The sequence below is a fragment of the Olea europaea genome, unplaced genomic scaffold (assembly GCF_002742605.1).
Source record: "Olea europaea var. sylvestris unplaced genomic scaffold, O_europaea_v1 scaffold1252, whole genome shotgun sequence".
NCBI classification, from domain to species: Eukaryota; Viridiplantae; Streptophyta; class Magnoliopsida; order Lamiales; family Oleaceae; genus Olea; species Olea europaea.
The window spans coordinates 392,152-408,525 of record NW_019229960.1 but is presented as its reverse complement, the minus strand read 5'-3'; the positions used below and the strand labels follow the sequence as shown (position 1 = coordinate 408,525).

General features: G+C 33.9%; 2 protein-coding genes across 3 annotated transcripts; both read right to left on the bottom strand.

The window, feature by feature from the left end:
• Nucleotides 1-6,116: 6,116 nt before the first annotated feature.
• On the bottom strand, nt 6,117-11,278 carry LOC111374467 (probable protein S-acyltransferase 16). 2 transcript variants are annotated; one of them, XR_002699147.1, is made up of 8 exons: nt 10,753-11,278; nt 7,857-7,949; nt 7,677-7,778; nt 7,425-7,493; nt 7,212-7,310; nt 7,035-7,130; nt 6,592-6,770; nt 6,117-6,514 (listed from the first exon to the last, which is right to left on the bottom strand). XR_002699147.1 is itself a non-coding variant. In XM_022997136.1 (7 exons), the coding sequence occupies exons 1-7, from the start codon at nt 11,023-11,025 to the stop codon at nt 6,657-6,659; spliced, it is 846 nt and encodes a 281-aa protein (XP_022852904.1). In that variant the 5' UTR covers nt 11,026-11,278; the 3' UTR covers nt 6,117-6,656. The 2 variants fall into 2 exon arrangements, 1 of the variants encoding a protein (XP_022852904.1); XM_022997136.1 differs by having other exon boundaries at nt 6,117-6,770.
• A 584-nt stretch (nt 11,279-11,862) lies between these two features.
• On the bottom strand, nt 11,863-14,612 carry LOC111374466 (laccase-17-like). Its single transcript, XM_022997134.1, has 6 exons — nt 14,434-14,612; nt 14,146-14,297; nt 13,652-13,896; nt 13,438-13,566; nt 12,355-13,320; nt 11,863-12,258 (listed from the first exon to the last, which is right to left on the bottom strand). The coding sequence occupies exons 1-6, from the start codon at nt 14,542-14,544 to the stop codon at nt 12,128-12,130; spliced, it is 1,734 nt and encodes a 577-aa protein (XP_022852902.1). The 5' UTR covers nt 14,545-14,612; the 3' UTR covers nt 11,863-12,127.
• Between the last annotated feature and the right edge of the window lie 1,762 nt (nt 14,613-16,374).

Sequence of the window (16,374 nt, the reverse complement as noted above, 5' to 3'; positions counted from 1 at the left end):
AAATTGCACAATAATGTGAAAAAAAATTTAAATTTTTTGTTAGGAATGTCACTCTATATATTTTTAGTCTCAATCTCTCCAACTTTTCCTAATTTGAGAATTACATATTTTGCTCTAGGTGACACTGGTTTCCTCTCGATATTAGCTTTTCATAAAAGGGGCTATTATTAAATACAAGTCGCCCATAAATTTGAAAGAAAGATTCTAAGAGAAGCCGATTAGTTCTATTATCAATTAAATAACAGGTTTGACACGTTACGCTTCACCGTATCACAAGTGTAAAAGAACAATGCTTGGTGCAGGCTCTTCTGTACATCAAGTTATACAGTTTCCTCACATGTGAGAGGACCCATGCTGAATAAAATTGGTTTGAGAATTGAGACCTTGGACAGTTTAGAAAGTAGAAGGTCTGGGTAGCCGATCTATGGCGAGAAAGGGCCATTTAACTTGTTTCTTGAAAAAGAAAACCAAAAACCAAAATCATTAAAGAAGGGTGTTGGGCAAGTTGGCTCGCGCAACGAATAGAAAAATGAGAGGCATTTCAAGTTGTCCAAAAGCTTGTTGATGTGGTCCACTTTACTTTGTTAAATTACACAAAATCTGAAATACAAAGCCTCCATTATTTTGTTAAATTATTAAAGATAATTTCAACTAGATTGTATTATGTGGGATTTAAAGAAGTTGTACTTGAGTTCGGAAAAGAAACGTTATTGTTTTTTTTTTTTTGTTTTTGTTTTTTTTGTTTTTACTATAATTGTGAAATTATTATATATGTTTTGAAGTGCATTACTTCCAAAATGCATCGTGCATTATGAGTTTAATACTCATACACCATGATAAGATCCCAAAACTTTAGATTTAGATCTCAATTTTATAGGGGCCACAATTATGACCTTTTTCAATCATCTACCCTTGAATAATAAATGAAAACTAAACATGAGCCTTCTTTTCCCAAAAATGATTTAGATAAAAATCAAATTTTTTGTTAATTTTGATAAAAGTTAATGGAGTATATGTCTGAAAAGTGTGTCTAATAAAATTTGTGATTACAATGTAATTGTTAATCTTGACTTAAGTTTTAAAAAGTTTTCCGGATGATCCAATAAGGAGTAATTTTTAAACCCTTAAAAACTACGTAAAATTTCAAGGAGCTTGTTACAACCCACACTTTCTTCGTGACTATTCTTCTATTTGTGCTCGTTCATGGAGATGTGAAATTCTTTGACAAATAATGGTACAAAATGGATTCAAGAATATTTACCAAGTTTAATTGCGTTTAAACTTGGATAACATGAGCGTTGATCCTATGATTTATTATCTCTTATATAATTTGTATGTGCCTTGCATAATCAATTTCGTATATTTTACATATTTCAATATTTCTAAGTAAAAAAGCAAATTTTTGCTTTGAAAGGAAAAGGAAGAGCAAATGCAATCTACAATAGTCATTGTCCGGTAGCCTAACCAATCAGAGCCATTTGAATGTCACAATCCATCGATGGCAAAGTAGCTTTTAAACAAAAGAAATGATAGGCAATAGATATTTTGCATCAACCTGTGACCGATCGTCTCCTTGATTTTCAAATATGTGTCTTTCATTCACGTTTTCACATGAAACGGTTGAATACTCAAAACTAATAAATACACAAAGTTCACTCTGAAGAACATTTTGATTAAGCACCCGTTTGTTTTTCATTATTTACCCATTAAAATAAAAAATATGACCGTTATCCATTACATCAAATTATCATAATTGACTTTTTATCTTTTGTGTGGGGTCCGTATTATTCTCATTTTTACATTAATGTGTACCAAACGGGGCCTAAATATCAAGGGCTCATATAGCATGCTTTTGAATAGTTAAAATCTATTTATGAGATTAAGAAACTGCTTTTGAATATATTTAAATACTTTTTTTTAAGAATTATTTTGTCTGATTAAAAGAGTTTTTAGAGGAACTTAACTCAATAAATTTCTGAGCATTGCTGCACGCCCAGGCTCAAAGCCAGGGCTAAAAACAGGGGGGCAAGTGTTTTTCTAAATTTCTTAAGAATTTTTTCTATATGAAGCAGAATTAAAAGCAGAGATTTTGTCAAATCAGCATTAAATATTTTTAGAGGCATCCAAATTCCAATGATGCTCAAAAGCTGAAGCCATTATTATTCTAATAATCTCACCGCATGAAATAAGGCCATGTTTGATTGGCATGGAATTCCAAGGAAAATAGAATTGAAATTCTATTTTTTCCAATTTTTTGTTGTTTGATTGGCAAAATTTTCCCTAAAATTTATTTTCCACCTTTCTTGCCACATAAGCCAATTTTCACCTTTTCCTTGAATTGGAATTGAGAATTCCAATTTCCAGCTACTGTAGTGTTTTTTTTTTTTTTTGGAAATAAATTCTAAAAATCATTGTAAAAAAATATTTCCCTTTAATTGATAATTTTTATGTAAAACAAAGTCAAACGAACACTAAAAGATAGATGATTTTATTGAATTTTTGTCTTTGTTTTTTTTTGGCAATGGAAACAAATTTCATCCCCAATACCAGTAAAATCTTTTCCTTTAATTGACAATTTTTATACAAAACAAGGCCAAACGAACACAAAAAAAACTTTTATTTCAACGAATTTCACGTTAAAAATTATACCAATCAAACACAATAATTTACAATTTTCAAGAAAATAATTTCTAGACAATTTAATTCTTTGAAATTCGTTTTCTTTTCACCCAAATTTCATCTTTACAATTGAAAATGGAGTCCTATCCAAATCCAACCCCAGATAGCACCCAGTAAGTTTATATAATCCTTGGAAAATAGAAGCATTTAAGTCGTCAAAATAAGCAAATCCAAAATAGCCATGTGTTTTCAATCTTTAGTTCTAAATCTGACTCGACAGCAATTGTCATTTCATGTCTTCACCACTCATTGCAGAAAAATTCTTTGGACCTCTTTTAAGTCCCAATTCTAGCCTGTGATTCCTGTTATTGTTACAAAAGTTTTAAAACTCGTATGCAAAATAAATCTCAAGAATATCTTGTCACGAATTAATCAACATTTTCCTTTTCTTAAAAACATGTATGCAAAAAGAATCTTGAGAATATCTTGTCATGAAAACGATATTTAATCACGATTTTCCTTTCACAATCCGAAGTTCTACGTCAAAACTTTAGGTAGTGGTTGATTTGTATTTTCATTTTTCATTTTCATTTTCTAAACGACTTTTAGTTTTCTCTGAAAATGGCCCGTTTTTCGCTTTTTCGACATTTATAACTGAAAACGCTGAAAACGATAAAAAGTCGTTTTACATTTTCAATTATAAATTTTAACTCGTTTTTGAAAGTGCATTTTCAAAAACGACGGACCAAACGCGTTTTTCGGGTTTTCGAAAACGGAAAATGAAAAATGGGCCGAAAATGACAAACCAACCACGACCTTAAAAATTGTATAATGCATTTCGTAAGGTATACTAGACTCTTCTGGACAATATAAAACAAATTTTATTTTTAAAACTCCTGTCTTTAACTTATTTTCCGATACTACACGCCGAAAGCATTACCTTATAGTATAGCAGTTGATTGCTAAGTATATACTCAATTAAAGACCATTAAATATGAAAAAAATGCACATAAGTGCTTGACGTTTCTATTTGAAACATACAATGTTTATAAAAATGTTCTTCTCGAATACAACATTTCTAGAACTAAGTCTAGCTAATGTAGCAAAAATTAAAGTAGACCTTGTCAAGAAAACTGTCTAGATGTAAACACTCTTCTGGATGGAGTAAGTCTAACACACACTTTTCTTAACATGAAGATCTAATTTTAATCTTTCAATACATTGGGGGAGTAGAGTGGAGCCAGGAGTTTACTTCGAGGTAGGCTGAAATTTAAAAAGAGTTAGTATACTAATAAAATTCATATATGACAGAAAAATTACAGTGCAACATTAACTATTGAAGTTTCAAGGCTCAAGGAAAGTGCTATAGCCCGTAGCACCGTAAAATTAGATCAACCAAAGATGAAAAATCCAAGCGAATTACTTGCTTTGTGTAGCTGCCCTTAATGACTTCAAATTTGCGCGACATTGGGAGAAAGATAGTTCGAAATTGGAGTAATAACAACATAGTATATAAATAAACAAAAAAAGAAGAAGTTACAACTCAACAATAAATTGGCTGAAATCTTTTCAAATTGAGATGCGTAATATCGTGTGACGAAATATTGTATCATCATTCTTCTCACTTTTTATTGTTGAATAATTGACCTTCAATTGGTGGATTTTCCCGGTTCAGTTTCACCAATGTCAACACCACAATCGAACTCAAATCCAATCGACCAAAACGATTTCTTCTATTCATGATTGCTTTACTTGCCCACAAAGAGCTCACCAAGATGTATTATTCCACATAGGAAATGATCACAAAGTAATCACAGGTGAAGAACAACCGGATAGACAGAAGAAAAACGGGGAGAAGCTACAATTGCACAAACGGTTCATATGGAGGCAGTGAGAAGAAGAAAGTATATAGCCCAAGTAAGGAGTCCAAATATGGTAAGTTAGGTATAGGTTAAAGTCACGGCCCGAAGGCCCAACACTCAAGTCAATGGGCTCCAAAATGGGTAACAATGTAAAGCCCTCCAAGTAGAGGTGAAACGGCCCACGAGCGACACTATTAAATTAGGTCACTTTTAGTGGTCCATACAATTTGGGGTTGGGTCATTCTAATAGTGACGTTGACATTTCGTTCAGCCATTTGGTCCAAGCTGACTGATAACAAAAACCGATTTTACATCATAGACCGAGGAGTTATTGGGTATCAAAACCCAACATTTATTGAATAATTTTTGCCTTCTTTTAAACTGTAAGAAAGTTTAGACACAAGAACTAGCAAAGCAGAACTTTTTCCCTTTTTGTCCGGCTCTTTGGTTTTAAGAGCGCTGGTTATCAAGAAAAGTGAATCATAAAGGATTGACCCCCCCCCCGGGGGGGGGGGGCACGCATTTTTTTATTGTGCGTGGGACCTCGATGTGAGGGGAGTGTATACTGACGGTTACAAATATCAAAATCCTTTTCCCACTGGTCTTGGACACGTCTAAGCTATAGCCCAGGCTTGTCCCTCTCTACATGCCCCTTGGTTGTTAAAATCACGATTCATTCCAACAAGAAAAACTGATCAACATTATAAAAAAAATTTGTATTGCGGTAGAATCGGATATGAAATGTAACAGAATCGTACGATGCCATCATTTTCATGAATCCAATATAAAATCAGCCCAAAAAATTTATTGGCTGGACCGCCAGACAGTTCGATTGCAAGAAATTTGGGTTTGAGCTATATTTTAATTTTAACTTTTATTTTTAATTAATCTCAATAAAAATATATGGAATATCAAGGCTTGATATGGAATCAAAGTCCAACAATCTCAAACGAGCCACTCATATGATTGATTTTTTATTTTTATTTTAAATATCTAGGAAGAAACTACAACACTCGTACCAATCCACATTGTTTCTTATGCGAATTATTGACAAAGTTCATAATCTCAGTTCCAAAATATAGAAATATGTTTTATTCTAATTTCATCAATAATGCCCTTGTTTGAGCCCCATTTTGGTGGGAAAAAAAAATGAATTTTTGAATAGTGTATTGATGATAAATGTGTGGTTAGAAAATACGGAATTTTTTTTTTTGCGTATAATATTATTTTATTGAAAAATGTATGGTTAAAATGATGTCAAATCACTGTTTAAAAATGTATTTTGGTGAAAAAAATGGAGCTCAAACAAGGGCAATATCTCTGATTATTGTACTTTCATTCCATTTTTCAAATTAGGAAAAGAAGACATTTCACTTTTCCACTCTAGTGGTGGATTGTGTATGCTCATGCCATCTTATCTTCCACTACAAGAAGTATAGAATTTAAACATCTTTCAACAGAAAAGTTACAGCCTGCAAGTTGCTATCTTTACATCAGAAATGGGAAATAGGACACAGAACTTTCCAAAAGCTAAAAGAGGTAACAAACATCCATGATACCACTTAATAATTAAAGCTAAGGTGCTCACGTCCTTGTGGTCTATGTTTGGTAAGCAGTGTCGAAAAAGACTAAACAGTAGTAAAATCATATTTTTCTTCCTTCACGCAGTCCAATATTGCACAATCCAACTAAGCAAACAAGCCAATAACGAATTATACATGAAATGGAAAGAGAAGTATAACACCACAGAACAGCTATGATAATTTCTGAAAGTTACTTCACAGTCTGAGGATCCTAAATCTGTTTGGTACATGATAATGTATGTTAGTCTACAATCCAAAGTTTTAATGAACCCATCAGGCCCGGATTCTTCAAGAAAAACCTTGTGACTCCAAGTCTCACGTGCCACAGGCTGACAGAAAGGAAAGATGAAACTAAACTATCTCAGAATCATAACCTTGAACCTAAACCTCATTCCTTTCAACTAGGTTGTTTATGAGCCGTAAACATCCATTGTGCCAGTCCTCCATAGCCTAAAGCAGAGTAGAAATAGTATATACCAGTAAAGGATAATTTTACTTAAAAAAAAAAGAGAGAGAGCAGGAAATACATCTTTTTTTAACTGCACATGATTTTGTAGTTTTAGAGTACAGTTCGACAACAGGGAAAACAGATTTACTCCTCAGCCGATGTTCTAACAAGTTTATCATATTTTGTCTGAAAATGAAGGCCAGAATCGACATGTCTTGATGTGGGGCAAACCCAGCAAAGAAAATTTGGACCAAGAATCTGTAGCATCAAGCAAAACAAAGTCAAACAACCGAGTAGATATTTCGATGTTCAACATGATTCAAGAAACTACATCCATTTACATCACGTTGTAGTTGAAACCCACCTCTAGGAAGAATTAAGAATATGTTGGCAAAAATCCATATCCGCTCAGCTTAACTTTGTCAACCAAATTATGTGCCACACTAGGGCTTAAGTAATTTTTCAGGGGATCCTTGGGAAAACATAGTGAAGGCAAAATAATTGGAAAAAGAGATAACTTACAGATATCAAATTCTCATAAGCACCTATATCATAGGGATGTGAATAGAGATGCCCTCCTTTTTCGGCAAGCCACATAGCTCTTACACCTTCGTGGTACTGTCAGTTTGAAGAATTAAAAGTCAATTCAGTTGAAATTATTAAACCATCTATCACCAAGTGACTGGGGTCAATGCAAACCTCAATTGTAGTCTTGTTCTTTAACATAAGATAAATATGCCAACCAACAAAAAAACCCAATGCCAAGCTTAATGGGACTAACAGTAACCCTGAAATCACCTGGACATGAAATTGTTTTGTGACAGAAACGAAAGAAAAGGATTTCATCAACCAAAAAAAAAAATAATAATAATAATAAAAGGGAAAAAAGAAAAAAAATTCAGGATAAGTTACATATACAGTTCTGAAAGAATCTTCAGTATCGTCCTCAGTATCAACTGTGAGACTACCAATGAGTAAAACCTGAAATTACATAAGCAATTAGTTGAAATAAAAAAGGTTCTTTGGCTGTTTTAAATAGGTTGCTCGAAAAGATCGACTGTCTGTCTTCTGATAAGATGTCAAGCTAAAACATCGAAGGATGGAATGTAACAAGACGAGTAAGAAATGGAATGAAAATATAAATGGAGGGAGGTAAAAGCATACCAGGGAGTATATACATGCTAGAACCGCATAAACAATGAAAACAAAGAAGATCTTGTGGTTTGCATGGCCTACGCAATTATTCATCCACATGCAATGGTGATCCTTACATCAAGAGGCAAAACTTTAATACATTATCAAGGAGATTCAAAAAAAGTGAACAGTAACTCAAACCAGACATACCATTCTCAAGACACATCTATTACATACACGGCAATGATGAGCGCGGGGAGGTTTATAATGAGAACACTTCTGACAGAATCTCAAGTCCCCGCCCTACACAAATAATTCACAAAAAGATTCAGGTTCCATATGAAGCTCAATCCTCATCTTGAAGATAAAAAATATCATGATCATGATCATGTGAATTGTCATTTTCATTTTCTGAACCCTCAGCCCTATCATGATCATGTGAATTGTCATTTTCATTTTCTAAACCCTCAGCTCATTCTTATCTTCAAGTGTAAGAAAACCAACATCGTAAATCACACAAGATTTTCTTCCATTTAAGCCACATATGCATTGCAGTAAAAATGAGTATAATAAAATCTTTGTTCTTTCAAGACACGTACAAACAGGGTTTAGTTGGCAGAAGACAACTAGATGGAGATAAATGACATTAATTTTGCCGAGTCATCCTGCATAGGTGCTCTCGTTCTTAAATAGTCTTTCATCAATGAGGAAACTTCTCACCAGCATGACATCTGGTAACTCACGAAGCTCTGAGTCTCTGAGTGTAATTCCTGTCTTTGTTGTATTAATTTGACTTTTTTGGGCTGTCTTGAATGTGCATAAGTAGATTTAAGATGTTATAAAAATAAGTGTTGTCATTGGTGATATTGGGTAAGTTTTCACATAGGTCTATACCTTATGTTTTTAGGACAGTTTTATTTCATCTTAAATCAGGTTAGTTTGCCAGGGGCCAAACAGTAAGCTACGAGCCTATAACCTGGGCTGTCTCAATGAAAACTTCGTAGTATAATATTAGTGCTATTAAAGTTGACTGAAACCAATTAGCAAAAGAAATTGGAAGAAGGAACTTTCAGCAATTACCAAGATCAGCATTACTAATGGCAGAGGCTGCCAATATAACGTTCGATATCAATTGTTTGACTATGTTAAGCTTTCCAGAAAAAAAGAAACTAGCAAAGATTCACCAAGAATGGTTAATGGGGAAAACCCAAATAGAGATACAAGGCGCAAGGGTCAAACTATAGTGCATATTCGGGGAAGTGATTATAAGCTGTGGATTCAACAAAATGTGTTAATAATAAGTGGAACCCACGAAATGTGTGGATAAACAGTATTTTTGTCCAGAAATGATTAAATTATAATCACTTCCTAGAAAATCATATCTACTACATCAAAGGATCGATTCATTTTACAGCTTAGCATGCCCAAAAAAAATAATAGACCTATTAGAATGCTACTATTAAGACCACAATCTAAGTACCGATAAAGTAAACTTCCCCAGAGAACATTACTAACCAAGAATTGAGCAGGCCTCGAGCTCAATTGAGCTTTAACTTTCAAGGATTTGGATTGATTATAAAAATGAAAGCTCAAGCATAGGCACGAAGCCTATAGTAATTTTGCTTCAATTTTAGTAAAAAAGATAAATGCTATAAAATTAATAATAAGCACAAAACAGCTAACACTTTTAACCCAATAAAAATTAAATATCTAACAAGGGGCAGTATGATGAAAAGAATACTTAGAAACTTGTGAGCCAGGTGGCACACTTACTAGTTCTACATTGATTTTAGGATCATGTTCGGCTTGACTAAAAAATAAAAGCTCAAGCTTAAGCATGAAGTCTGTAGTAGTTTGCTTCATTTTAGTAAAAACCTAAATGCTAAAAATTGAATTATAAGAATAAAACAATTAATAATATAACTTGATCTAATTAACTACCTAATATTGGTAGAATGACGAAATGAATAATTAGAAACTTGTGAGCCATCTTGCGCACTTGCTAGCCCTACATTGAGCTTGACCTAGTATTTGTCAAGTTTCCAAGCCGGCTCAAGCTAAACAGCTCAGCCTCAACTTGGAAGCTAGTAAGGCGGCTCATCTCACTTATAAGTTAGAACTCTAAAAGACGGGCGCTGTATATAATCCATTGCAGCTGTCCGATTTACCATATATTGCTTTAAAATAGTTGCTCTTCACTGAACAAAAAAAATCCAAAAACTGTATAGCAACAAAAGCATTCCTACAAGCCTTCTTGACGTAATAGTGTTGTTATTTTTTCCCTCGTTATATTTCGTTCTATTCGCAATATCCATTTATATCTTCCCCAAAAGAATAGGAGATTTGACAGAAGAAGTTGTTTATACTTTATACATCTCTAAGTGGAATATCACCAACCTAGGAGGTAATGAATCCCTTGATTCATTATCCAATGAATTAAATGCATCACAACTCCAATGCCAGTTGTCCTCAGGGAAGCCTAACGCCAGCTAGATGGTTGACGATCACTACTAATGAGTAATAATTAATAGCATTACTCCTCTAAGTGTGATCTTCCACAAATGAACAGAATCTAATAGCAATCCAATCAACCATTAATGCAGACATTAAAAAATTAAAAATCGAAAGCCGTATGAAGGTCTGCAGAATTTCCATAAACGTATTCTTTTCCAAGTTTTTTAGCTGATCATTGCAGATCAAGAACTATATAATCATTGATCAAAGCTATTAAATTGGGGATAAGTTATTCAGATCAATCAATAACTGCATTATCAAATAAAAAGTTAAACAGACTAATTCCTCATAAAAGGGAAGAATCTTGAAACCAATTCACAAGCATTGAAAGAAAAATCCTTAATTAAATGAACAAGAAATTCGATTAAAAATTAAAATTACAAAAGTTACAAGTATGTATAGTCAAGATAAATAGAAGAACTTAAAATTTTTATACAGTCCAAACTAAACCAGAAAATTAGATCATAACAACACAACATCTAAATAGATAAATGCATTTAAGGAGACATTTTTCAAATCAATAAACATACATTTACACACACACATGTAAGTGTACATAAGATTGAAAATTAGTGAGAAAAAGGAAAGTGACCTTGCGCTTGATCTCGTGGATCTGTCTTTCAGAGTCCTCGATGTCGGGCACGAATGAGCTGGGGACCCGACCCGGATCAGTAAAGATAGCGAGACGGTAGCTGTAGATGCACATGACTGCCAAAAATGTGAAGGCGGCGGCATTCATCATACCAGGCGAGGACCCAAGTCCAACCCACTGGTCTATGAACACAAACACTGTCGACAGATAGATGTAAATAATGGCCGCTGTAACCAGACTGACGTGAAATGAGAATTTGAACCCACGAGCCATTTAAAAATTTTTATTTTATTATCGAATTCTATTTTTTCTTGAAAAGTGGTGGAGTCACCGGCGTAAGGTCAATTTACGGCGGCGTCTCCGGTGGCTGTTGTGGAGAAAATTCGTGTTGGTCCAGGAACTCGGAGAGAGGAGAGGGGTGGGTTTTCTTGAGGTTCTATTTTCTAGTAAGTGACGCGGTGAACCGTTTGATCGGTGAACCGGTGCGAGGGTTAAGTTACTCAAATGGGGTTGGAGTTGTCTTCATTAACCTAAGACTTTAACTTTTTTCTAACCTTTACTATGTTGTCTTTCTATCTAGAAGCTGTCATTCTTGTTGATTTTTAAACATTTGGCGTTCCTATTTCATTATTCGATTATTAAATTTATTTTATATAATTTTTCAATGAATTGTTATGCTAAATAAGATAACAAAAATAACAAATACATACTACTTATGAAAAAGCGATAGATACCATTATTTGTCGATGAATACGGTAAAGATTTAGGAGACTCTGAAGAATATGAACGACTGTCCAATTTAAAGAAAAATAAAATTTTTCGGTGGATCTAGCACGGGTGATAGTAGGAACTCGTTGGGTGCTGCTCTACCCCTGAATGAATAGCGTTACTCTGGATAATAAGCAATGAAGCTTGATAAAAAAATGACACAACTGAGATTATTATGCAAATTTTGTATTCTTGTTCAAATCCCATAACCTTTTACGTCAATTTCATGGCAGATGTTCAAAAACTCTAGGAATAAAATAATATCCTGTCATTAGATTGAAAGATACCCTTCATCTGAAAATAGGCTTGCTTTGATTGTGACTCCACATCGAAACAAGGCAATAAAAGGATTAATTTCCTGTATAAAATTCATTATGCTTACTTCAAAAGTTACATTACAAAAAGGTTGTAATAAAAGCAATACAATTCATCCTAGTAAAACAGCCCAAAATCCCCAGCCAACGGGTGTTTCCAGGGTGGAAGGATGCATAATCATTTGTACTAAGCTAAAGCTAAAAGTCTCTATGTTTAAGAAATCAAGAATGAATATAAAAATTGAAAAACGAAAAAGAGAATGATAATAATAACAAGAAAGCGAAAATCCCAATTAGCATTGGGGAAGATCTGATGGAGGAGGCGGCAGCTTCTGATTCTGGCGCTTTCCGTCCATGACGATCCATGCCATTTTCAGTCCCCAGCTTGTATGGACTTCCAAGTGACAGTGCATGAACCATACACCTATTCATTTATCAAAATTTATGAATTTGTAATCGGTAACTTAGTAAAAATATGTTAGTATCATATTGTTGTGTTAAAAATGAATGTACATTGTACCTGGATTATCTGCAAGAAAGCGAATAGCAACCCACCCCCCAGATGGCACACCAACCGTGTTTCTTTCAGCTGGATCAACCAAATTGAACTTGGCTGGATCAGTATTGGGATTGTAGTTGCCAAAACCCTGACCTACCACGAAGAAATTGAAGCCATGGAGGTGGAGGGGGTGATTCTCTGCACCGATTATGCTTGTATCCTGCATCACCAACTCGACTTTCGTGTTAAATGGAAGCACCGCCAATTTTGTGCCACTTGTCACGATAATGTTGGTTGGTGGATTACCCGTGTAATTGAACTTGAATGGTGGATTGGTAGGAAAATCAGCGGTGTAGACTCCTTTGGATTTATTGAAGAAATGGGCTTGAAGCAGAGCAGTACTAGGCATTACAAATGACACATTGTTGACAGAAGCTGCTAACATTGTGTTATTTGGGCCTTGGCAAGTCTGGTTCTGATTCGTGCAAGGGCTCAGTCCTAGCCCTATCGTGAAGAAAAAGCGCCGATCAACTGTTTGGGGGACTTTGGCTGGAAATTTCGAGTTGGCTAAGCTGCGGATTTTATTAACGAATTTTGTAGCAAAAGTTGTATCATTGAACAGAGGAAGCAAAGGTCTTAATAAAGGAAAATTCTTTATTTTCCTGGTTTTGTTTGAAGGGTTATGGTATTCTAGGATTCCAGCAGTGGTGGAGTTGTCAAATGAAGCAGGGCCAGTGGCATAAGGCCTAGCAGCCATAAGAAAAGTCGCATTTGGATGATGCTTTTTTGTCTTCAGAAGGACATTAGTTGTCTGTCCAGGTGTGATTAAAACTGTGTTTGTTTTAAAAGGTTTAACGTAGACTGCATCAGCTTCGACAACAGTGAGGTTGTGGTTAGCAACGCTGAAGAAAAGTTCGTCGTTCAGTGCAGCATTTATCAATCTCAAGAGGTACGTTTTCCCTGGCTTCACCTTCAGTTTAAGGGTATCTACATCACAGAAAAAAATTTCAATTTTAAAATTTAACCATGTCACCAGAAATTACGCGCCAAAATTTCATGTAATTGATTCAACATCCACATTTTGATTCAAAGCATAGTGTTTACCTTTAGCCGAACAATTGTACAAGGGTCCCAGAAGGCCATTAATGGTGTAGGCATCGGAAATGTTTGGTGCTCCTCCAGTTTGCTGTGCTTGACTAATAATCGTCTCAGTATCAGCCTTCCACCATTCACCTATAATCCAAAAAATTAGGATTATATCTTCTCAACCAATGTTTCACTATAAATTAATGAGTGATGTTATCTGCCAAAATATTACCAAAAATGATGGGGACTTCTTTGTAGGGTTGAGGAAATGGATAGGGAACTCCTCTTTTTGGAAGTATTACTATTGCTCCATGAACTGTCACCCTAAGCCAGGAAATGTGGGCATGCCAAAATAAGGTCCCTCTTTGGCCAGTTACAGTGAAGTTGTACACATAGCTCTGGCCTGTCTGAATTGGACATTGAGTGATATACGCTGGTCCATCGGCCCATCCACTCCTAAGTTGTCTGATTCCGTGCCTGTCGTTTACACCGGAACGTGTTTAGTACAAATACTTTACTCAAAACTATCATCTGTTTGGTGAAAATTAAAATATATATTTTAATCTAAGATAAAGTTAACAATTAGTTTTAATTACATATTTTGTGAGACCCTCAACTTTTCAACTACATATTTCATCAACTTTTATTAAAATTTACTAAAAATCTAATTTTGATCTCTACCAAATTGGGAAATAGTGAGGTACATAGTTTAGTATGGTTTCATACCAGTGAATGGAGACATTGTACTGAACATGGTTAACCACATTAACTATAACTCTATCACCTTCCCTTGCAATGATAGTAGGCCCTGGAAGTTGGCCATTAACAGTAACAATGCTCTTTGTTTGGCACAACCTTGTCACATTTTGCATTTTGATCTGTAAACACATAAAGAAAATTAAACAACAAAAGATTAACTTATGTACACAAATATTTCGTTAATGAACAAGAAAGCTATTAGTAATGCAACTTGGTGAATCCAAGAATTCACTTAAAATGCGATGAATCACATACATCAAATTTGTAGCGCCTCGTTATCCCTGCATGTTTGGCTAGTGCAAGCTCTACAATAAGGCACAAAGTTGTAAGAACAAAGAGCAAAAGTTTTAGAAAGCTAGAAGCCATTGTGGTTTGATTGTATGGTATGCAAATAAGAGAGAATGAAGTTGATTTGATGGGCTAATAATTTCTTGGATGGGTGCAAAAACAAAGAACAAGTATTTATATTTGGAGTTACTTAGGTATTAGGGGGTTAGCAGATAGACAAATTGATCTGTTTAAGCTGTTGGTCCAACTGTACTTTTTGAGTGATTTGCAAGTGAAATTATCTGTTGAAAATTAAATACTGCTATATAACAGTTTTGACAAGGAAATCCTAAAAGTTCTTATTTATCTTTAACTGTTAAATATGAAATAAAATGTAAATATAAAAATATACATTTTTTTCCATCAAAATCGGGGTGTGCAACATGTTATAGATGTAGACATTCTAAATTCAAGTGTCATTGTCGCTCATTTTTTAAAATTTCATGTACCATATCTTTAATAAAAAAAATCAAGCTACAACCCGATGAGTTAGTTCAGTACTTCAATGTTAAACTTCTAGACGATGAGCTGGAACATGGCGTCGAAATAATCAAATTAATATCTTGGTTTTAAGTCTCACCACCACAATTTACTAAAATTAATTTCACATATCAGGCCTTTAATAAAAAAGCGAGTTTTAACCACAAGTTACACTTGTTAAAGAATCAGTTCAAAACTTGACTCGTAAACTTTTAAATGAGGTAGTTCAACATGTTTTATGTACGAAAACTTTGTTTGTCACACATTTGATGAAAAAGCAATTCACAAATTGTTTTGTAACAGGTTGAGTATAAACAAAATGTACAAAATGGGTTCATGTTGATTGAAAAGGATTGATGTCCATACTGAGACAATGCATGGTTACCTAGTGCCTTCAATCCCCTATCACCAAACGTTTTAAGCTTGCTAATTAAGGTGTTAACCCCCACTTTGTTGGCTGTCGGATTGTAATCTTCAAGATTTTCAAACTACTTTGATGTTTACTTTTATTATATTTTCTATATTAGACTGATTTTTTTGTTGAGTAAATTCTGCAAAATTATCACGTGATTATTGTTTATGAAAAATAATTATTTATTGAACTTAGGTCATTGGACCAAAAATGATTAACACCAAATGAATTAAAAAATGCTGAAAGGTTGTAATAATGGTTGACCTTTACAGAAGATGACGCGATCTGTCCTGAATAACTCTAGTGGACCCAAAACGTGACATGAGCTGATGATACATGCTAACTAGATGTCAAATCTATTACCAAAGTTCACTATGAGTTACTACAAGAAATGTACCAAAATCAAATGTATATATAAAATATAATGCGAAGGACCAAAATATTTACTTCTACTTCATCAATATGAATAATAACACTCAATATGTCTAGTGACTATCACCTTGAAATCATTAAGCTTCTCAAGCTATAAAGAACGAATTGTTACCAATAGAAAAAATCATAAGAAAATATATGAGTTGATAGCTCAATGAGTGAAGATATTTGAAAATAATTATACTTTTTTGTTTCTAAATCTTTATCAAAAATTGAGTTTTCATCATTTAATAGTCCAAACTATAACATATAATAATAGTCAAGATGTGAGATATTCTCATAAAGCTAAAATATATAATCTCATAGTCATGATACAATCCTCAACTTAAATTTATAATATTATCTCACACCACTATAATCAATTAAAAATGTACCATCTGAACATATATATTGTTGTTGTTTAATATCTCAAACATATATCAATAATCATTAATTTTCGCTAAACCTTAAATTTGAGAAATTTTTCCATAAACTCAAAAAAAATTAATTCAAAAATACTTACACTTATCTCTCTAAATCAATGGAGAAAAAAAATGGAGAATCCA